Source organism: Molothrus aeneus, chromosome 6, assembly GCF_037042795.1.
Source record: "Molothrus aeneus isolate 106 chromosome 6, BPBGC_Maene_1.0, whole genome shotgun sequence".
NCBI lineage: Eukaryota > Metazoa > Chordata > Aves > Passeriformes > Icteridae > Molothrus > Molothrus aeneus.
Window position 1 is genome coordinate 31,930,571 of NC_089651.1, and position 23,031 is coordinate 31,953,601.

The 23,031-nt window shown below is 39.1% G+C and overlaps 2 protein-coding genes across 3 annotated transcripts in view; one reads left to right on the forward strand and one right to left on the reverse strand.

Moving 5' to 3' along the window:
- The window catches only part of RASGRP1 (RAS guanyl releasing protein 1), a 37,849-nt gene extending 34,500 nt beyond the window's left edge, over positions 1–3,349 (forward strand). For both annotated transcript variants that reach the window (XM_066552460.1, XM_066552459.1), the window contains exon 17: positions 364–3,349. In XM_066552460.1, coding sequence (XP_066408557.1) covers positions 364–498 — 135 coding nt within the window. In that variant the 3' untranslated portion in view covers positions 499–3,349. The remainder of the gene's footprint in view (positions 1–363) is intronic.
- Positions 3,350–4,279: 930 nt separating this feature from the next.
- On the reverse strand, positions 4,280–21,220 carry FAM98B (family with sequence similarity 98 member B). The gene is made up of 8 exons (XM_066552461.1): positions 21,073–21,220; positions 20,191–20,339; positions 19,272–19,406; positions 18,396–18,574; positions 11,979–12,059; positions 11,474–11,590; positions 8,949–9,116; positions 4,280–7,494 (listed from the first exon to the last, which is right to left on the reverse strand). Exons 1-8 carry the CDS (start codon positions 21,135–21,137, stop codon positions 7,129–7,131), a joined length of 1,260 nt encoding a protein of 419 aa, XP_066408558.1. The 5' UTR covers positions 21,138–21,220; the 3' UTR covers positions 4,280–7,128.
- Positions 21,221–23,031: the final 1,811 nt, after the last annotated feature.

Below are 23,031 nucleotides of genomic sequence, written 5' to 3' on the forward strand. Positions count from 1 at the left end.
AATCACTAAACACCAGATGATGTTATGAATGAATGGCTTCTGCTACATCAATTTCTGCAGCAGTAGAGTGGTAAAGTGTGACCTGTGTTGTTGTTTCCCCAGACTGCTGTTGTTATGAGAGGTGCAGTGGAGGGTGGATAAGTGCAGGTTGTGGACATGAGTCAGATACCAGCTGGTGGAAAGATGTCAGAGTATACAAAAGGGTAGAGCAGGGACTGTGGAAATATTCAGATAAGTTACTGGTTCTGATGAGAGCTACACCAGTTTATTTTTATGGCGGTCAACCTAAATATACAACCAGACAGTCCTCAAACAATTGCACTATAAAATACAATTCTCTATTTTTTTTTCTTGTTTGTTTAGGAAAGGAATATTCTAAAGGCAGACAATGAAGGTTTAAAGATCCAGCTGGAACAGGCACACAAAACAATTGAGTCTCTCACAATCCAGAAAAGAAACCATGTAGTTGACAGTCTACAACACAGAGACTGCTCCTAGCAGATGAGAGGAAAATCTCCCATGGAATGGAAGAAAGTAAGACTGAAAGAGGGGCTCTGATAAAGCTGCTTACCAAGTGAACTGGAGAGAGAATCTGAAGGATATTAAGCAGAAATGTTTCTCTTTACTACATTTTAAACATGCACTCCCAAATACATAAAATAATTTTGACCTTGTAAGGTAATTTAGCATTATCTGTGCAATGAAAATAGTATCTTCTGGGTTTGCTTTTAAAAGGAGTGAGAGTGTTGCTGAAGTCTCTGTTCATATTGAAGACCATATTGATTTCCCAGTGACTTACTTGGCTGCCAGCAGCACACCTTACTGTACAAATGTTCTGACAAAGTAGATATTCATAAGACTGAGTCACCTCAAATTTGGCCCAAACCCAGTTTTATAGAAACAAATGTGTGATAAAGCTGAGTAAGTAAAACTACAGAAAAAACTACATTAAGAAAAACAATTCCTTCTTGGAGCTGAAACCAATTAAAAACATGAAGTGAACGGTCACATTTAATTCCAAAAATTAACAAGAAAATTAATGTAGCTAAGCTAATGATATATGATTGATCCATACACTTAAAGATAAACTGACAATTTTTTAAAACATCTTTCAGAGCTTTAGAAGTTCTGCGACTCAAACACTTACCTTTATTAAAGTAACAGAAGTGAGACTATAGAGACTTTTTGAATACTGCTTCCATGCCATGACTTGGAAGATTTAATTCCCCTTACTTGGCTTAAGGAGTAACTTGTTGTCCACATACAGTCGATATGGGACAAGGTTGATTATATTTCTCTCACATCAAAGTAGATGCCATTGTTGAGCAGAATCTTTAGAGCCATATTATGAGGGAAACTGTACAGCAATCCCTGTGCAATAGCTACTGTATTTCAGAGCTCCTAACAAGATTTCTCCATTTTCTCTCTCCTGGATTTCACATGCACTTTACATTAAGAGTCAAGATGAGTGTGCTCCTATGTCTGTAAATTTTGTATAGTAAAAGGTGCGAGGGAGGTAACTTAAAAGACACAAAATGTATATATTTTTAAGAGAAAATAAAACGTCTTTCAAGTTACTGATAAATCTACCTGTCAAAATAGCTGATTTGAAAATTCCATTTGCATTCCAAGAGGATCTGTATGCTTAGAGGTGTATATTTGTCATCACACATATAAACATCATAAACAAAGTCCACTTAATGCTCATCACTTCTGAGTTTCCAGTTCCATTATAGATTGAAATTTAGTCAATGACAATAGCATCTGTGCTTTGTGTTCAAAGTGGCATAAATATACATTCCATCCACAAATTACAGTCATTATCAAATATATGAATGCTTTATTTATAAAGTTAATTTGAAAGTATTTGCCAGTTTAGTGATTCAAAATTGCTTGGAAATTGGATTGTGCTTGCAACTCCATGTACAAGTAAAAACAAATGGAGGGAAAGAGTAGTAGTAGTAGATTTTCTGTAACATTACTGTAAATAACTGAAATGCATAGGAAAAAAACAGCTCTGAAGACTGTGCAGCTTTTTTCAACTCGTACACTAAGCCTGAATTATTAACAAGTAACATGGAATTGCACTTTGGTCAGTGAAGCAATCAGAATGGCTCAGGTCATGTCTGCAAACTTGGTTTACTCATTTTCTGTGAGCTTCTTGATTTTGTCCTCTATTCAGGGAACTACAGCAAGGTATATTTCTAATAGGCATTTAACAAATAAAAGTCTGTTTCTACAACTATTAAACAAGATAAAGGTTGAATATATTTTCACTTATTTAAAAAATACCCCAGAGGAGCAGCTAAGACTCATAGATCTTATTGTACAGCCAAGGTAAGTGCTCACTGGTGGTCTAAACTCTGGATTTGAATAGAATTTGTGTATATACTTAGTCTATGATGGAATTTGGAGATCATGAACAAAATCTCATCGTTAAAAGGAAAATTCTCTGATATCAGCAGCTGGCCCAAAGGCTACTGTGTAACTAGCTACTTAATACTCCAAACTGAGTTATGACCACAGATTTGTAAAGTTCTAAGTGCTAACTTAATGTTTCTCTGTGAAGTTTGCTTGTTCAATTTGAAAGCTTTAAAAGGGCTCTGTTTGCAGGAATGTCTTACAGAACAAGTGTGCAGTGCTTCATGTGTGCTGGAAACTTCCTGCTTCAAAGAAGTCAGTTGATACCTGGATAACTTCAGAGCTCTCTTAAGTACCTTCAGGTTCTCTGTTTGCCCAAAGCCCCTAACAGTTATCTCCTTCCACCCCACCTTAACAGTGGAACCTGACTACAGGGAAACTGTTAAAACTGACAGTGCTACCCAGAAAAAAATCACGTGCCTTTGTGTTAATCTTCAAGCTGCTTTATGTTAGGAAAAAGAGACACAATTAGAAGTGCTGTTTAGAAGTTATCAAACAGTGATACTGAAATTTATCTCATGGCCAAGTCAAATGGAAACACTCACCTCTTCCTTCTCTAGGTCCAGATGTGCTTACAAGAAGGCAGAAAGAACAAGCACCATTCCCCATTCATTTAAGCGTGAATTCTGATTGTTTAAAGATAAAAGTACACAGATTGAGGAGTATGATAATTAACAAGGCAGGGCTACTGTTCATATTGAGGTTAAATACAATTGCTTTTAGATTAGCTCATATATGTTTTGGAAATCCGTTTTTGTTCTAGCAGCATCTGTTATTTTGTTGTAACTGATCTCTATAGCAACTTGAAAAAGTTCAATGCTGTCTGAAAAGACTGAAGAAGTGTACAGATTGTAAAGATTTTATATAAATTGTAAGATTTTGGTTTAATATTTATAGCAGAAAAATATTAAAATTGCATTTCATGCCACCTCTGATTTTGTATCTCAGAGAAATCTATACAAGCTATACTCATCTTCCTTGACTGTTATCTGAGACCCTTCTGCAGCATTAACCTAGTACCAGTGTCTTAGACCAGCTTTACCTTCTCTGAGCCTTGGAATGGTGCCTGGGAAAACTTGGGAAGCTAGGTATTTGCAGATTATTTGTTGGGTATTTTAGTGGCTGACACAGTAAAAACACTGTGTTGTTACTCACTGTTCCAAGTATTACAAAGCACCCGTTATTTACTATCATATTCTCTCACTTTTGTTAAGAATGGTAATTTTGAAGATTTCACAGCACAGTAGCCAAGTTTAAGCAAGGCTTCTGTTGTGTCTGCTAATGCTGCCTGCTGTTGCACAGGCAGTACTGTAGCACCCTAAAGGCTTGCTATTTACCTTATAGTAAACTTCAAACTACCACATCCTAAATTGGTTTTTATATAGGGAAATGGGCATCCATTCAGTTATCTTCAATCATGAAAGGGAAGACGACAAGAGGTGAAACTCCTATTTGTATGGCAAATCTGCTCTATGGTCTTATTTCATAATTATAGAAAGTAATAAAATAAAACTTGAAAAGTAATTGGAGGATATTTCTTTAGTTTACATAAAGAAAAAAGCAGTGATCAAATAGATCACTATGCTTTTAAATTTCTTTTCAGCAAGATAAAATCTAACTGAGATTTCCTTAGTAATCCCAGACAAAATCCCAGACTTGTGATACAACTTTATAGAAAAAATTTAACAGGCAAGGTATCTATTGCCTTCTCCATTTTAGTCAAAATACATGTTATTTCCATTACCATAAAAAGTAAGTTTCACCACTATTGTAAATCACTAGCGGGAATTCTTTCTTACAAACAAAGGAGGAACATATGATAGTGGATCCAAATCACAATACACACAGATGATGGAAATAATTTCAAGTACAGTACTTTATTCCTCAGTGTTTACAGCTGTTGACAAAAGCGTCTCACAATTCCTGAAAAAAATCCCCAACCTTTTTTTTCAGATTTTCAACAAACAAAACAATATTAACTTAGGTATTCATTAAGTGCAAATAAACACAAAAATGTTCACAAACCTATATATGAAAATCTTTTACTTCCGACAGAATTTTTGAAAATACTTTTTTTCAAAACAAAACTTGAGGTTGAAATCAATTACTTTCATGGTGTTATTGCATTGTTTGAGAAATTAAAAGCGTACATTCTGACAAAAGGACAGCAAAGGATACCTCCATGAAATATGGTGGTGCTTTATTTTTTAACTACTGGCTTCACATTTTGAAGTTATTTAAGAAAGACTGAATTGGCCAGATCAAAAAAAACTCTCCAGCCTATTTGTATTTTCATATTTTACATGGTCTACATACACATAACTGAAATATGATTCTGAAATAATTCAACTGTTAGAATTGAAGTGGACATGTACCTGCTTCATTTGATGATTTACTTCATTCAGAACTGTCCTGCCTACTAACAAACAGGATGGACTGATGAGTGTAAAAACACCAAGGCACACCCACATCTGCAGTTACAACAATCCAACTAAACTGCTGCAATCTTGCTGCAATCCTAAGACTAACGAAACCTCTAAGCATAGGTAAGTAATTTGTTTTTTCAAGTGCAGTTCCTTGATGAAGCCACATGCTTGACTGCTGATTACTTGTAGCAAAAAGAAACATTGGGATGAGCAAATAGAATTTAATCTTAAGGCTTTGGTTGTTAAAAAGCTGCTCTCTATTCCTTTGCTTACCAACACTTTGCTCCCAAGGCCAGCTGTCTCATTTGGTATGTCATTGGTTTGGGAGCTATTCCAGAGCATTAGGCAAAAACCAAGCTCAGAATCATGAGAACCAGTACTGTGTTCCCATGTGGGGTCTCTCCATAACCACTGCAGAGGCTGCCAAGAGCTTAGGCCAGTAAGAAGCATAGAAAAAATTTGGCAAAGGAACTACAGTGCTAGCAGTTGGGTGACATTAAGCAATTGCTGCAGAAGTTCACACACATCCCAGCTAACAGGTTCTAGCAAGCAAAACTTCTGCTTCTTTTTGTCAGGCACCTGCTGCAACCCTAAAGCCTGGGTAAAGCCATATATATCACATTAGAAGCAGCATTCTCAACCACACTGATGAGAGAGAAAATAACAGAAGAAAAGCTTTTGAAAGATAGTAATTTGATTTGGAACAGAACTTTACATTCTGCATGAAGTTCCCAGTGAAACAGGACATATGTATGTTTATGAAGGTAAAAAAACATCTTTAAAGCATACCAATGGACACCAATAGGAAAATTGTGCAGAAAGAACATGTAACTGAGGAACATAAATCCAAAATCAAATCCTGAAGTTCAACCTGCAGTTATGCCTACAAGCGCTTCAAGCCTGCTGTGCCATTTAATCATCAGACACACCAGGTTCATCAGATGCCTTCCTGAATCTCTCTGTAGTGACCTGACCCTGATAAACACTGTCATGAGAACATTCTCAGGCAGCATCCCCTTCCTACCTCTGTTCTCGGGAGCAGCCTCACAACATGGGAGAGCTAAAAGATATTGGGCAGCAGAAACTGACTTCTTTAAGTGACAGCACTAAATTTAATTCCTGTCTACATGTATTTACAGCCCTGATGGTATGTCAGCTAACTCCTTCTAGACTAACTATGTGAGGGAGAAGGCACCCATACCATGTCAAGACAGGGCTTCTTTTAGGTTGGCAGAGAGAGAAATCACTGAGAAATGGCAACTGCTGCATGAGGTGTCTTGTTAACTAACCAGACAGCTGGTGATTCCCAAACACAGAGCAGGCAAGGGAGAACAGGATAATTTAAAAAAACTAGTGGAAAGAAAAAAAGGTGAGAAGAAATATCTTCTTTCTTAAAAAGCTCAGCTTGTTCCAACTTTGTGTCTCAAAGCTGATACACAAGGATATACACACAAATTCATACCAGACATGATGCCTACAGGTTTTCTGCCCAGTCTGATTTAAATTTTTTTTTTATGAAACACCCACAATGGAAAACAGGTAAAATGAAAATAAGACACTATCAAACCTCACTATGATGAGTTTACAGTTCATGCTCTGACCATTAAAGAGTGTCTGATACATTATGAACACAAAAAACAACCTGATTCAATTAATTTATGTAGAGTATTCATTCACAATGTTACTATAATGTGAAGTTCTGCAAGAATAATCAAATCTAATTGAATAAATTTCACCAAAGCCTTAAGGATTTTAACATTTGAAATTAAAATTCATTTTCATGAATGAATTCATGAATTCATTTTCATGAAAACTATGAATGAAGAACAATGACATGAAGACAACAAGCCTGCAAGCAGCATTCTTCAGTCTTTTAAAAGTGGTTTCATCCAGTTCTTAGGCCTACTTTGTTTTTTCTACACAAGATTTTGGAGCAGGAGAGTAGACATGCAACATGCAATAATTAGAGAGGTCTGACCATTAATATATTTTTGTTTGTTTAGAAAGGGTTTTATTCAGTTGTCTGAGACTTATTTTAAATAAAATGACATAAAAAACACCATATAAGCAGTATGAAAAACAAGGACTTCAGTCATCAGATTTTAATATAAAACTTCAGTTAACTAAAAGAACTCAGTGAGAACATCAGTTGGTCTAATGAAATTACTAATATGGTCATATTTAATTCTAACCTAAACCCAAGTCAACATATCTAAATTCCTAGTACCAGTAAACACTACCACTATATTCTGCCAGTTACTCTGTTAAGATTTACAGTACTTCAGTATCTTCGGTATCCTCCCCCTCCCCTTCCACCATATGGATCACCATAGCCTCCCCTGCCACCATAGCCTCCCCTGCCACCCTGGAAGCCACCTCCACCTTGGAAGCCACCCCCACCCTGGAAGCCACCTCCACCTTGGAAGCCACCCCCACCCTGGAAGCCACCCCCACCTCTTCCACCGCCTCTGAAACCTCCTCCTCCTCTACCCCCTCCACCCCCCCAGTTACCTCTTCCACCACCACCACCCCCCCAGCCACCTCTTCCACCACCTTCTTGTCTTTTTTGCCATGGAGGCATTTCAGGAGGAGGTGGTTCAATCTCTGTTGGTCTGCCTCCACGGTCAGGGACTCTCCCCATCAGAACCTGTATGGAAAAACAGGTCATTTTCAGAGTTACAAAATAGCAGTAATAACTTGAAGAGACACAGGATTTTCTCCTGTGAACAGAGAAATGCTGCCTGCTGTTTTCAGGAAATTTGGCTCCTCAGTGCAGTGCCTGACAGCAGAATCACTATCTCCTGTCCCTGTAACACCACAACAGAACTCTGAAAATGTTCTCATTTTTCATCTCTAAAACAGAAATAACTGCAGCTAGCTGGCTCATATTACTTTTGTGAATTTTTAATGAAGAACAACGCAGACCTGAAGCATTAGTATTGCAATAAACAATATACACACTTCATATACAATGTATACAAATGCACATATATATTCATACAGAAAAGACTCCTTCTGATGTGGCTCTTCTACTTAAATTTCAAAATTCAAGTTCAAACCTAATCAGCCAACAAAAAAAAACAACTGGCAACCTGATGTGCAGTTCTCAAAGGCACACCAGTTTGGCTAACATTAGAAACTACTGACACTCATAAAGAGCCAGAATGAACAAAATATGCAACAGGCTGCAGTAGCACTTCCAAGAAAAGGAAAAAAAAGGCATCTTGCCTATGGCAGGTATTACTCAGTGTACAAAAAGAAAAACTGCACTGGACAAAGTTAAACAAAACAAACATCTTTGAAGAAAAAAAGACGTATCCAAGTAAGTCTTTTTGTTGTTGCTTTTGTGTTTCCTAAACTCTCTGTGATCAATGTTAACATTCCCTGATCAGTCCCAGGCACTCCAACTAAAGTCCTCTCAAGAAAAAAAAAACCCACCTTTCTCTGAGATCCTACAATAATTAAGAAATTTCCGAGTGTTAAGGATCAAAACATATTAAAGTATCTAAATGAGGTAAAAAAGATTAGAAAAATCTGTAAATACCGGATCAATAAAATCAGGTTTAGTCACCACCTGAATGGTGAAACTCATGTCACTACTTTGCAAGCTTCAGCTTTTATCACACACAAGAAAGCAGCACTAGGTTGATTCAATACTGCAGCAAACCAGGTAATTTTCATCAAAATGACATTTCTACAGAAACTCTTGTGATTTATAACACACTGATGAACGAGAGATGTAGGTTTACAAACCAAATAATAATATCCTGGCAAGGTAGCTCAGGAACTGATATCACAAATACTTATATCTATCCTTGAGGTGTGCAGTTCCACTGAACTCAAGAGGTTATTTACACATACACCCCCCATACTTTTCCCCCTCATCTACACTACTCTACTTCATCCTGTTGCATGACTGACTGTCTAAGAAGATCAAAAAAGGACTTTCTGCAATGTTCACCAGAATACTGCAAACCTTCCTTTCTTAAATGGAAAAAATGAAATTAAGGTAGCAAGCAAAACCAGTGTTTAACTCCAGAATTCCTTTTGAGAGGTCTGCAAATGCCCATGTGTCCATTTCTCACTGCCAGAACAGTGTACCTTGTTGATAGCACAGGCAGTCTTCTCCCGTGTTGAGCCACTGCTGGTTCTTATGATCTTGGACAAGTCCTCGCGAGCAGCGAGAAGGTGAGCCAGTGAAATGGTGGACTTTGGAGACAGCGCGTGGCGCTTGGGCTGATAGATCCGAGCTATTTCATCTGTTTTTACCTGAAGGAGAACATCAAACACTGCTTACCTGCCAGGCATCAAACACACCAACAGATTTACTATAAACCATGTGCTGGTCTCAGTAAGTTTCAATTTGAACACAAGGTGAGGTGTAGCTTCTGAAAATACAAACTGCATTACAAAACATAGTGCCAGTTATCAGCAGTTCTATTCCTGCTGGTGGAACTGTTACACAGAACGTGCTGCTGATTATATTTAATTGATGCTGAAACTTAGCACCAGTACAAAAGAAACTCCTCTATCCACTGGCATCAAACAGATTCTTTAATGTCTTCCAACATGTCTACAGACTAAAACTTAAGGAGTCCATACTGCTCTCTCAAGAGCTTTACATAACCATATTCAACAGATTGCTTCTAAACATGACGAAAACAGAGCAGCTTCAATATAAAGTAAATTTGTGGAAAAAACTGAAAATATATCAGTGCAGAAAAACACTTTTGCAAGACATGAAAAAGTGAGACTGAGAAGAGGACAACATTAGATTTTTTCCAAGCATGCTTTGATGCTTCATTTATTTAGCAGAAAAGAAAAATAAATATACTTTCTGGGAAAATCTAGAATGACCTTCAGAGTGAAGTAAAACATTTGTTATTGGCTAGACCAGACCATGCTGAACCTTTACAAGACTGTTCTGCTTAGTAATTACTCCATCATTTGTGAACCCATTTCAGTCTGCAAACTTAGCCCTCTTGGAGGCTGAACAAGTTACAAAGAAACGAAAAAAAAAAAAATCCCCAAAATGCCGTACCATCAAAAGTAAAGAAACTTATCAATATCTATTTAATAGTGGAGAAAAAAAGGCAAGCTACCAATTTTTAAAAAGACAACAATTTGTCTCTCGGCTTAAAAAAATAAAAATCTCTAAATTACATCAATTCCAAAACATTTTCAATCCCCAAAACCTTCTCAAAGAAGTTATGAACATCCTTCAAGAGAAATAGGAAAAAAAAAGATTTAAAACTGTATGTTATTTTGGATTAGTAGGTAACCTGGTTATTACTGTAACTGCATATATTTCACATCAACAGTCTTTACAAGACAGGAAAACGAATCATCTGACTGCTTTATCATCACAAATTTCTTTAAACTATTGTTCTATTTCAAAAGGGCATTCATTGTTTTTATGGAACAATAGCAAGTGACAAAGTTTTAGTCTGCTTAAGTTAGTCATCAGTCACATCAACTACATTTTAGAAGGATACTTTAAATTTGAAGATACATAATTGTATTGGTACAGCTGTAAGGAAGTTATACAAGTAGGGACATCTCCTGGCTTCTCTGAGCTAAATGCCTCCCTTTTCCTTTCTTGCAGCATAAAACATTCACAATCCCTCCAAAAATTAAACAGTGAGCTACTCCAACGCAGCACAGTAGCACCTCGGCTCATGTGCTCCAGCGATACTTAGTGAACTTCACGTAGTTGATTCTGCACGAGTCAATGACAAATTGTCATGTCACAAAGACTTGTAACAATCCATACTTTCAATAACCTTTCCAAGTTTTACAATTTATTCAGCTTAAGCTTTCTAAAGAAACCTTTGGAAGGAAAGCTGATCTTGTCACTAATGAACAAAATCATCTGCCTCCAGCTTCCCATGTGTCTTCATCAAATTACAAACTTTGTGTGTCTTATCTCCCTACTCTTTGGGATACAAACAAGATACATTTCCAGCTCAGAAATATCATGACTATTTTTTAATATACAGAGTTCTAACAAACAGTACAAATGAAATTATCACAATTAAAGCAATACCAGCAGAAAAAATACAGAGGAGTGCTTTGGAATTTTTAGTGACTGGAAAGATTACAAGCAATTGTGTGATTTTCTCACGCAAGCTACTATTCAAATAACCTGTTCAACTGAACAGCTGTTCATCTAGTAGAATCCAAGATAGGGGCAGTCACTGTAACCTCTCAGACTTTATGAACAGTACCTTTTTACAGCCAATTTATGTTAAGGCCCAGTATTTGTCTTACTTTTGAATCTGCACAAGGTGCAGAAGTTCCCTCCTAGTTTACTTCATTGGAGGGTGTTAGATACAGAAAACAGGGAGATGGGAACTTTTAATTAAAGTGAGAAACCCCAACAAAGGATGCTAGAATTTCTAATTGTGAAGCTATAAACATGGACTGTGCCATGCCTGGTTAAATCCATCCCCTTCCTCAATACCTAGGATTTGGATATTACAACTTGAGATGAGAACAGGCTGGAAAAAAGGTAACAGTGATGGAAGTGTATTTGTGTATTTACATGGCATGCATATTCTGTAGGAAGACTTGGGGAACAGTAGTAGACTCCCACCTACAGGAAGCAAAAAATACATCAAGTTTACCTTTGCTCTATCAGACCAGCCAAAAGACTGCACAGTCACATCGAGCCTCTTCATCAACATCCGCCGCCGACACTCGTACTCACTGCAAAGAGCATCATTGATCTTCTCCAATCTTTCCTGCAGGGTTACAGTAAGAAATTCAAACAGACAAATATATAAAGTTATAGAGGTCAATCCAAACTTAACCCCACCCATCAACTAAGATGTCTGTCCTGAGGTGACCACTACAAACTGCATAGCATCTTTGTAATGCTATGCTACAGTAGTATGCGTGTACAAAATTATTTAAAAATGAACAATGGATCAATCAACACAAGGCCTGTTTTATAATGTCAATTCTGGAAGTATACCTCATTATCACCGTTAGTATTTAGCAACTGAATTTTAGTATTAATATTCAGCAATAGAACAGTGACTGTAAAAAGGCAAAGTTAAATGAAGCCATATGCATTTATTTTGACCATCCTGTTAAATACTGAAAAGAAATGGAGAAACTTTTCTTTACCACTTGGTCCGAGTTCAGAGGTTTTGTTAGCAGTGATTTCCCCACATGGTTATTTTTAACTTTGGAGAGAATGTCCTTCACCTGAAAAAAACACATACATCTCAGAACACAAATGATATTTAGATTTATTTCAGCAAAATTTGTTACAATCTCATTTTGCTACTTAGAAGATCAAACATAGCACATTTGTTTTAGCGGACTCATGAAAACAAACACGTATCTTCTAGCTTATGGTCCACTATAGAAAGATTTCCTGAGTACTTTTGTAAGATGACCAGCCTCTATACAAAAATATTTTATGGCACATCACTTGTCTTCCCATTAACAGAACAATAGTTATATAGCAAATTTATCAAGTGCATACAGGAAGTAGGACTAGCCAAATTACTCATTTTAGATACTACTAAGTGTTGAATGACAACAATTGAAAGTTCAGAGCTCTGTTGCCAAACGTTACACTGGGCTACAAAAATCTGGTGATGGGTGTTATTAAGAAAGGCAGGAGATATGACAGGCATGCAGTCATTCTCTCTCATTAATTTTATTCTAATCCTACACCTGGTTCCAGCTAACATTATGTTTAAAAATTTTGCATTCACCCTAAATCATATTTGCTCATACTTCTTCCACTAGTTCTTGCCCTCAATAATTAGAGATGAAATATGCTCTCTCTACCTTCCAAACACCACTGCATTTTCCTCTCTCATTACAAGAAATCTCTACCACCTCTTCTTGAGTGAACTTCCTTTGGCAAAGCTCTTCTAAAATCATTACCAAGAATGCCCACAACACTTGTACATAGCTTGAACATAATCCAACTCATTTTTCAGCTGGAGTTGACTGCATGCATATTATTGTTCCTCCAAGTTTTGTAAAGTCTGATGGAGAGAACGACATCTTTATTTGCTTTAGTAAATAACCATGGGGAACCAAGCAAAATGAATAAAACTAGAATTAATTTTCTTTTATATGTCAAGGGAAGGATTAAGGTAGTGCATGATCTACAGTAAAACCTGTAACTGGGGACAGCCATTAGATACATTTGCAAGGATTATAAGACTTCATGCAGGCACACAGGCATTTACATTACATTTGTCACAAAGGCATGGTTCAAAGCTCAGTTTTGAGCTTCACATGTAACAGAAATATCACTAATTACTGCTACAAAAAAAAATTTCCAGAAGTCAAAAACCAAATTCTGGAGCATCTAGTTAATTTTTAAAACAAATACTTAGAAAATCAACTCTCATATGGCAGGATTTTTATAATTATCTCTTTTTTTTTTGTGCATATGAAGAAAAATACCTGATCTCAAATTTTCTGTGAAAACCAAGGTTTTTGTTCTTTCTTTTTACATCACTGCTGGGCAGCACTCTGGCAGGCTAAAAACACAGTATCTCAGAAAAAGTCTGAGGTAAATATATTGTGCAGTGAACAAATGAAGGGAAAACACTGTTTTGACTCTTAACAGAAAAGACAGCCTAGCAGTATCTGAAAAGTGGCAATCTAGTTAGTGTAATACTCCCTGTTACTGTATTCAATTCATATCAAAAGAGGTTACAATAAGGGGTGAAGTTCAATTCCATGTACCATACTGATCCCAACACTCCTTCTTCTCTGGTAAGTCTTGCTTCTCTGTAACCTTTTTCTTTACAAAAAACACTCCAAGGTTGTCTGTCTTCTGCATATAGCCATTTTTTTTTAACTGAAGCATGTACATGGTGCCATATTCCACTCCAAAATGCAAATGCACCCAAGCACAAACTATGTTTGAATTTAAACAAATGTTTGAAGATCAAAATCGAAAGCTAATAATCAAAAATAGAGTAAGATCAGTATGACAAAAAGAGATGAACAGATCAGTAATGAGTATAGAAGGAATGATCAATAGATGAATTAAAAATTCTATGGGGCAAGAGGTGTCTACTCACATACAACTGTGGTCAGAAATATTACCTCAAAGTTTGAAAGAAAGAGTCTATCAAAATGAGACCAGCTGCTGAAACAAAAACCAATACAGCAAAATGAAAAATCCTCAATGTAATTTACAGTTAGATTGTGAATGAAGATGTGAAAGCCAGTGATGCTGAATACTACCTAGAGATTAGAATTATTTTAGGTCTGTGTTGTGTCTGTATAAGTTGGACTGTTCTGTTCCCCCTATCATGTAATGGTTCTGCCCTGGTTCTCCCTTCCCTCCTTTATGCTGCCAGTTATCCCAACTCCTCCCCAGTTGCCTTGGAGATCAATGTACCCTTTCTCAAATCCCTCCCTGGTGCCCTGTCCATCACTTGACGCTCCCACCCTTCTCTCTAGAACTCTCTAGAAACTCCCAGCTAGAGTGTCGAGTGATTGGTTCAGGGGCCGGGGCCCCACCCTCAAGTTATCCCCATTGGTGTTCTCCCCAAGTCAATCTTTTGTATCCCACTCCCCTCTGAAACCCTATTCGTCCAAGGACTGACTCCTCCCTTGTTTCCCTCCCTCCTTTTAAGCTGTTACAACTTCCCCCTCTTTCTCTTCAGTTGTCGGTTTCCCTGGGAAGCGAAGCGGTCAGGCTGGGGAAGGATTGTCCTTCTCGGATGTCCCGGCTGGCTATCCAGCACCGCGAGCAGTACGGGGGCACCATCCCAATCTCCGTGGCTCGGGACAGCAGCGAAGGCAAACGCTCTGTGCTGTGACAGCAGCGCTGCCCTGTGGTAGGACGTGGCTTGGCCTGTGGCTACAGTCAGCAGAAACAAGAAGAGAGCGCTCTCCAGCTGCGGTGAATCCAGGCTCATTGGGTCCCAGGGGAACCAACAGCTGAAGAGAACAAGGGGAAGTTGCAACAGCTTATAAGGAGGGAGGGAAACAGGGGAGGAGTCAGTCCTTGGACAAATAGGGTTTCAGAGGGGAGTGGGATACAAAAGATTGACTTAGGGAGAACACCAATGGGGATAACTTGAGGGTGGGGCCCCGGCCCCTGAGCCAATCACTCGATGCTCTAGCTGGAAGTTTTGTAATTTTGTACAACTGAAAAAAAAATTAGCTCCCATTTCATTACCATGTTCAATGTATTTATATAATATCCTCATCCTCCTCTGTCAAAACAGAGAAGTAATTTTTACATTTAACACCTTTTGCACAGAAAAACATCATATATGTATCCACATCCAGAGCTTTTCAAGATTTTGAAAAAACCTGACCTGTGGAAAGGTGTCATATTATTAATTTAAAATAGCAACACTTATAGGAAAGAATGTTGCCTTAATTAGTCATAAGGTGTACTGTACAGTTGCATAGAGATCACCCAAAATCTTAAGCACAAAATATTTTTAAGCCTGTTTCTTATACCTGCAGATAAATTCAGTATTTATCTAACTTTAAATACATTTTTGTTTGACCTGATGTCTGGTGAACAGGACAACTCTTCGGTCTTGTTCCCTGCAGTTACATTAATCCTTACCATTACATCTGTAAAATTACTACAGATCAACAGCCAAATGAAACACATTAATTTAGATAATAATAAATTCTAGGATTTCTACCCAAATATTTAAAAAAATATTCTTCTCACACTTCACTTAAGCATTATTTTAGCTTAATTTTGACTTAGTTTGTTCAGTAGCCCTTTGTAGTTTCTTTTCATTCCACTGATATGTGAAAAGTAGCCCAGTACTTTTAATAATGTGGGCCAAAAAAGTTCAGAAGTCTTTTGAATAATAGCACATTAAAAGTTTTTTCAAATAAACAGTATTGGAATGTCACTTTGTAACTAGGTGTGAAATTCACACTGTCTTGATTGGAAAACAGCCACATGTAAGCACTAGTTACAAAGCACAACACTGGCATGAACTTTTCTGAATCTTTCATCAATATTCATTTAGAATTTATGGAGGTTTCTGCACTAAAGTTCAGGTTCACTCCTAGATTCTCCCTTCGTAAATATACTTTACAAGGGAACAGCATCTTAAACAACTTAAAAATTAGTATCAGTTTTTCAGTACTGTATAATAAGATATGCTTAGTGATAGAAGGCTGTAATACTGTCCATTTATCTCTCATTTTCTTAGGTATATTGATAACCCAACCCTAGGTAATTACAGGAGATGCAAAGATACTTGCTATGATTGTACACTCAAAGTTTGAGCTACTATAAAACTCATTTTGAATGAGAAAGCAATCCTGATTTTATACTACTCTCTTAAATAAACTGGAAAATCACTTAAAACAATTAATGTTCTAATGTTCCATACCAAAATACAGTGTGTGATCTGGGCTTTGGTAGGTTGCTGCTGCACAGCCCAACTATTCTCAGAACTACTCCCACAGCTACTGACAATGCTGAAGATGCTAGACAGAGACAAAGAGTAGACATGTTGAAATGCTGCAGATACATTTGCAGATACACTAAATAAAAATACTAGATCAGTATGTAAGTCTGTATTATGAATAATACTAAACATCAACAGTGCAATTTTATGCAGAATCTAACTAAATCAAAAGCCAAAAAATATTTGGAAAAATAAATATATCGTTTCAAGTGAATTTCTGTGTTCATATTTTAAAAAAGTAACAAAATGGTGCTCTTAAAAAAATGTTTACCAAGCCAATGAACTTTAATTGGTGGCACCACCTTTCTAAAGCAGCTATACCTCTAAGTTTAGGTCTCTAACTCTATCATCTATCAAACTTGTCCTATATTAAAGTAATGGATGAAGGACAAGAAACACATCGCAGAAATTCTACAAAATCTCCTGCAAGGTAAGAAAAAATCCTTTGTTCATAAGGGATGAAACACACAGAGAACAAATTACACTATTAATGTGGAGTCACAGAAGATGAATGAACTAGTTTTGCCACCTTTCTACACTCTGAAGTGAGTAGAAGTGGTATGACCACTGTGGAACTAACAGATCTGAAAACTATTGGAAAATAGTCCAGGCAGCATTTATTAAAAAAAAAAAAACAACAAACCAAAACCACAGATGAAACGCTTTTCAGATTCTGCTCATTTTTAGTACTTCTGAAAGTGTAATAGTTTATACAAACTGGGATGGCAACACCATGCACAACTGAAGCCTCTGATGCTGTCTGATAGGAAATGTCAGACTTTGCAAAAGGTGACAGACACCAGGTGTCCAATAATTCAAAGAAAACATTCTATATCACTATGTGTGTATGAAGGAACTGGCGCTGCAGGTCTGGTCTTGCTGTTCCACAATTGCAGAACTGGTGTCCTGTCCTGTCCCTACAATGCAATGAAACTAAATCTGCACCAGAGAAATGAAGCAAGGAATTGAGCAAGGAAGGTCACAGCCTATGAACGCACATGGATGCAAACACAGCTATCACTCACAGAGGGAGATGAACACAATCAGGCCATTAGTCGTCAGACATAACTTTGACATTTTCATTCCCGAAACAGTGCTAGAATTGTTTCTTCATCCCTTCAAAAATATTTACTGAATGTAACGATTTCCTCAGAACTAAATAGATCAAGCACAGATATAGTGTAGGAATAGGCAGTTCCACTTGCACCTAGGTGATGCCTTTTATAAATTAACCTATTTAAGGTTTTGTCTTGTCACACTGAAGACAGATATAAGAAAATCATGCAAGTAACAGGCTCTCTCCCCAAAATCTCTGAATGTTCAACTGCCCAATTGTTGATGAGGAAGAATGAAAAAAACAAGCACAATCATGTCAAATTATTAAATTCAACAACTCAGAAGCAGAAGGAGTTTTCATTCTACCCTACGAGGTGGATCAGTCACTCTCTCCCCAAACACTAGAGAGAGAAGAGCAAAACTTTTAGCTGTCAGACAGAGAAGATAAATTCCACCTCAAGAGCCTATTTACATTCTGCAGTAAGGAAATCAGACTAAGGATCACATCAGTGAAATGAGTTAAAACCTGGAGGGATACAACAAAAAGAACTATCTTGCTGACTAAGGTTTAAGTTGGCTTATTCACCGAATACTGGCAATTCAGGCATTTTCATTCTCTTCTGCAACAAATCCACACTTGCAATTAAGAAATTAATAAACTAAAAAGGACTAATTCAAGTTTTGGATATTAAATGTAAATACATTCCAGAAACGACTACAGGTATATAAATGCACAAACAGTTATTACCCAAAGCTTTCTGCTTGGTACAACACATCTGAATGGGTAAGAGGAAAACTTCTACCTTAAACTTGCATGGCAAAGTATGTCTGATCAGGTACATTGCAACCTCAGGGAAATGCTGAAATACTTCACCTCGTAACTCAAATAGTTTAACATAAAGACTAAGCTGGCTTTCAGAATTAAAATTCTTTTGCACTTGTCAGATAGGGTTTTTATGGGTAAGACTGCTGGGCCCTTAACTCTATGATGAATGCTTACAGGGACAGTGCTTACAGTTTAGCAGTAGTGAGAAGATGTAAAAGCCCATACCTTTTGTTCCACACTGGTTAACAAGGGAGCAATACCAGAAGATGAGGAGTTTGGCAGACCCAGTGCTTCACAAATAGCTTGCATTTCCTGAATAATTTCATTGTGCTTTTCCAAATGAGAGCCTTTAACTTTCTTGCTCTGCAGTATCTTTAAAGCCTGAAGTTCTGTACTTAGAAATACTAGAGAGAAAAGCATCATAAGAGCAGATTTAGAGACACTTAAGCATTTCTGCATCCACATTCTCAGTACAGCTACAATATCTTACATTTGTAAAATAACTGTGATAAAAGAGAGACCTTCTCAGTTCTCTTCTGAATAGGTCAGTATGTTTCCTACTCTTTACCTCCATTTCCTCTCACCTGAGTTCCTACCTTCAGTCTACACACTGCATTTAACTGTTCAACTCCCTGCTGCCACCAGATCCCAAGTTCCTTGGCTAGTTTCACATTACCACATTGGTTCCTGCTGCCACTCCTTTGTCCAAGTCCAACTTACACTTAGACATTGCTTCCCTCAATTCTGTTTTCAGCACCTTCAGATTGTGCAGCACTGCTGTTCAAGCTGCCCTCTCACAAACACAGGAGGCAAGGTCTTAGTTTAGGTGAGCTGGAACATTTGGATCAAGAGAGGGATCAGGAGGCCTCAGTAGGATGCACCATACTGTTAAAAGAAATTTTAGTTTCTGCTAAACAGCTTTCTAATGCTGCTCTATTTTTCACTTTGCACAAATGAGTTGATGTATGCTGAGCTAGTATGTAAGGACTGTACACATCAACTTAAAAAACATAAAGAACTCCTCAGTGTAAATTGTTCAGTTATGATAAAGCATGCACATAAAATACTGTATTATAAATGGGAAAAATTATTATTACTCACAAAGGAGTTTAAGACAATCTTCTTTCTCTCTTAATCTGTCTTTGATGTCTCCAGACACCAGTGATGTATATGGACAAGCCATTTCTCTCAGAAAGCCACTAATTTCAAGCTGGAAGCTCTCTATATCTTTCACTCCTATAGAAATAAATGCACAATTAATGGCTTGTTACAGAAACATCAAAATGCAATCTAATTTTTTTTAACGTACACTTCTATTGCAGATTTCAACAGCCCAAAGATTAACCACCTACCACACCAGTAACATTTTTCTTTAAGAAGTCCTACATACAAGAAGATATGCCTTCTAATAGTACCTTGTACTCATGCTTTGAATGAGGTAATGCTACAGCAGTCTGTGAAGACATGAACACAAATGACCATCAGAAGGAAGTGAACAACTCATGTCACTATATAGCGTGTCAATGTAATTTTCTGATGAAGAAGTGACAGGAGGCATGAGCCCATTATTTTCAGTGATTGGTTTTAGTTCCACTACTTTTTTGGCGAAAACATAATATGAAATCTCATCCAAACTCCAGCCCTTGGCAGGAACAATCAGGCAGTGCTACCAAGCACTCCAGGTATCCACACACGGTGCTGACAGGAACACTGTGCTGGACCAACAGCTGGAAAACACCCAGCACTGCAATTTATGCCATCAAAATACGATTACAGGCATGAATGCACTTTTCACATTTATGTATATCTAAAACCACCTCAAATCACCTTCTTTTTTCCTTTTGAAACAGTCTTCAGAACAGGAGATCTTAATCTTAATCTAAGAGCCACATATGTACAAATATCAGCCTGAGTTTGGCTACCTTTCAGCTTTCTTGTAAACTTCAACACTAATTTCACTATTAGCTGAACAGTATGGGTCTAAATCCACGGAAAAAATAAGAAATTAACATTAATATACCATCTGTTGCAGTGATGCTTTCTTCCATATTACAAAGTGACTTTATCTGGGAACCTAACCAAATGCAAAGCTCAAAAAATTCTGGTGAAGACAATCCATTTTCTGCTGCTTTTTTCAGGGCCTCCTCCTCCAACAGGGCACCCGTGTACCTGCACAGACAGATAAACATTAGTAATAAGAAGTAAGCATAACATAAAATATACATATTTTCAAATTATTTTACTGTAAGCTGGTTAGTAACTACATTTAAAGGAATTATTCTTTTTACATTACTTTTGTCAAGGAACAATTCAGATTTCTTTCTTTTAAACACACCAAAAAGTTATTGGTCATTTATATACAAAATAGTTTGTCAGAAAACATGAGACAGGCACTTTCACATGTGTATGTGAAAACACTTTGATCTCTCAGAACTCAAGTGTTAACTCAAGTGTTTGGTCAAATTTGCAACTAACAGTAACAACTGACTGCCCAGGAGTAGTGGGAATAACATAACTGAAAACTAAATTTCGCACAGTTTTTGTCCCTCACCATGCGAAGCAAATCGCGGGAGGTGGGCAGGCACCAAAGAACGAGGCGCTGCCCCGCCAGCCTCCAGCGCCCGCCCCGGTGCCGAGCGCAGCCGCTGCACCCCAGGAGCACCCGGCCTCCTCCGGCCTCCCCGCGCTAGAGCCAGGCCGAGCCCACCGCCCGCGCCGTGACCCCGCTCCGGCCGAGGCCCGGCCCCCGAGCCCCTGGCGCCGCCGCAGCGCGGGGCCCGTTCCTCCGCCGATGCCGCGCTCCCCCTCGTTCCCGCCTCCAGCGCGGCCTCTCGCCCGCGGCTGCGGCTGCCCGCGGCCTCTCGCCCCTCGCAGAGGGGAGCCGCCGCTGCTCCCCGGTTACCCCAAGGCCTCCAGCGCGTCCAAGATGTCGCTCTCCATCCCCGGGCCCGGCGGTAGCTCCTTCATGCCGGCGCCGCGCCGCGCGGTGCCCGCCTCAAACCGGCCCTCCGCAACCCGCGCCCGCCGCCGCGTTCCGCTGCCGCCGCACGGCAGCCCCGTCGGGGGGCGGCCCCGGGCTGCCCCCGCCCCTCCCTTGGCGGCCACCCCCGCTCCGAGGGGCCGCTGAGCGCCTCGGGGCCATCCCCCTTCTGTGTCTGGGGGTGACTCTTCTATACAGCCCGGCTCGGCGTTTGCTCCCGTGCTGGGGAGCGCCCGGGCTCCCTGACCCTTCCCCGGCGGGGCTCGTCTCCTCCTGGCTCTGCGGCTGTGCTCTGCATTCGGCCCCAAACCCCCCGACTGCCCGCTGCAGTCGCTTATCCCGCTCCACCGGGTACCAGCCGCCTGGAGAAACACGGGATCGGGAGCGACCGCAGCCACCCCTGGGGCTCCGGACATGGCTCATGCCAGGGCAGCCAGCTCTGCCACCCTACCCCGAGCCCCCTCTGGAACGTGGTTCAAAAAAGCAGGTGTTGAGGCCTGGACTTCTGCGTTATTATTGTGACCTCTCAAATTGAGAAATTCTTCCTGAGATGGTGCAGGCCGTATCTGCCAGGCACCTGCAGATTTTCCTCTGTGGGGTAGTGCCTCAGCCCTGCTGTGCTGATTTTGGCTGAGGTGGAGTGAACTCTCTCCGCTGTGACTTGTATGGGACTGTGTTTCGGGGCTGTGCTGAAAGCAGGGTTGGTAATACAGAGATGTTTTTGTTGTTACTGAGCAGTGCTTGCACAGAGCCAAGGCTTTTTTTGCTTCTCATACTCTCATAGTAACCCACATGTGAAGGGACTGGTGGTGCTGGGAAGGGACACAGCCAAGACAGCTGATCTCTACTACCAAAGGGATATTCCAGGCCATGTGGCATCATGGTCAGTATATAAAGCTGGGGGGAAAGGGAATAAAGGGGGATGTTTGGAGTTACAGATAATGTCATTTGTGTTCCCAAGTAACTCATGTCCTGGAGATGGCTGAACACTCCTAGTGGGCTCATGGGAAGCAGTGACTTAATTCCTGTTTTGCTTTGCTTGCATGCACAACTTCTGATTTATGTATTAAACCGTCTTTTATCTCAACCCACGAGTTTTGTGGCCTTTGCTCTTTACTTTTTAACCCGAGTGTGTTTCCATTTTTTTGATTCTCTCCCAGAGGGAGAGAAGGAGGGAGTGAGTGAATGGTTGCATGTTGCTTGGTTGCCAGGTGGTGTAAAACCACAACAGTCCTTTTGACCTTTTTTAACCAGTGTTTTCTTATATGGACCTTCAGAAAATCCAGTGGCTAAATTTATGATGAAGACCAGAAAAGCATCCAGTCAGATGGAAGTAATTATAACATAGGTGTTCTTAATGTGTGAAATCTCTACAATTTTTGAAGTAACTATTTTAAATTATTTCTGTTTAAGAGAAGATGTGGCTTTATTGAGTGCCAAGCTTTAAAAAGCGGGAATCAGGACAGCTATGACATCCTCCCACACGCACAGACAGAAATCTAGAAATTAAAAACATTGTTTATGGCAGTCAGGGAAAGGAAGAGCATCCTGAAGGCTGACACACTTATGTTGACCGTATGTGTACATCAGTGCCTCAGCAATCTCTTTCACAGCTCTCAACTGGCTTGTACCATGTGACAGAACTTTGATTAGCTTTTGTTTCAAATGAGCTAACATAATTTCTCTAAATCAAGGAGCATGCATCTGAGAGCAGAGATTCAGAACATGAACTCTTGCTCCTTTTTAAACATTAACATCCAATTAGTAGAATGAGAAAACAAGATGTGCAGAACTGGACAGAAATAGCCACTTCTCTTTTCCTTTCTTTTTTAAAGCTGTACCTCTATGCCACCCAGAGTGATTCATCACTGTACAGTTGTT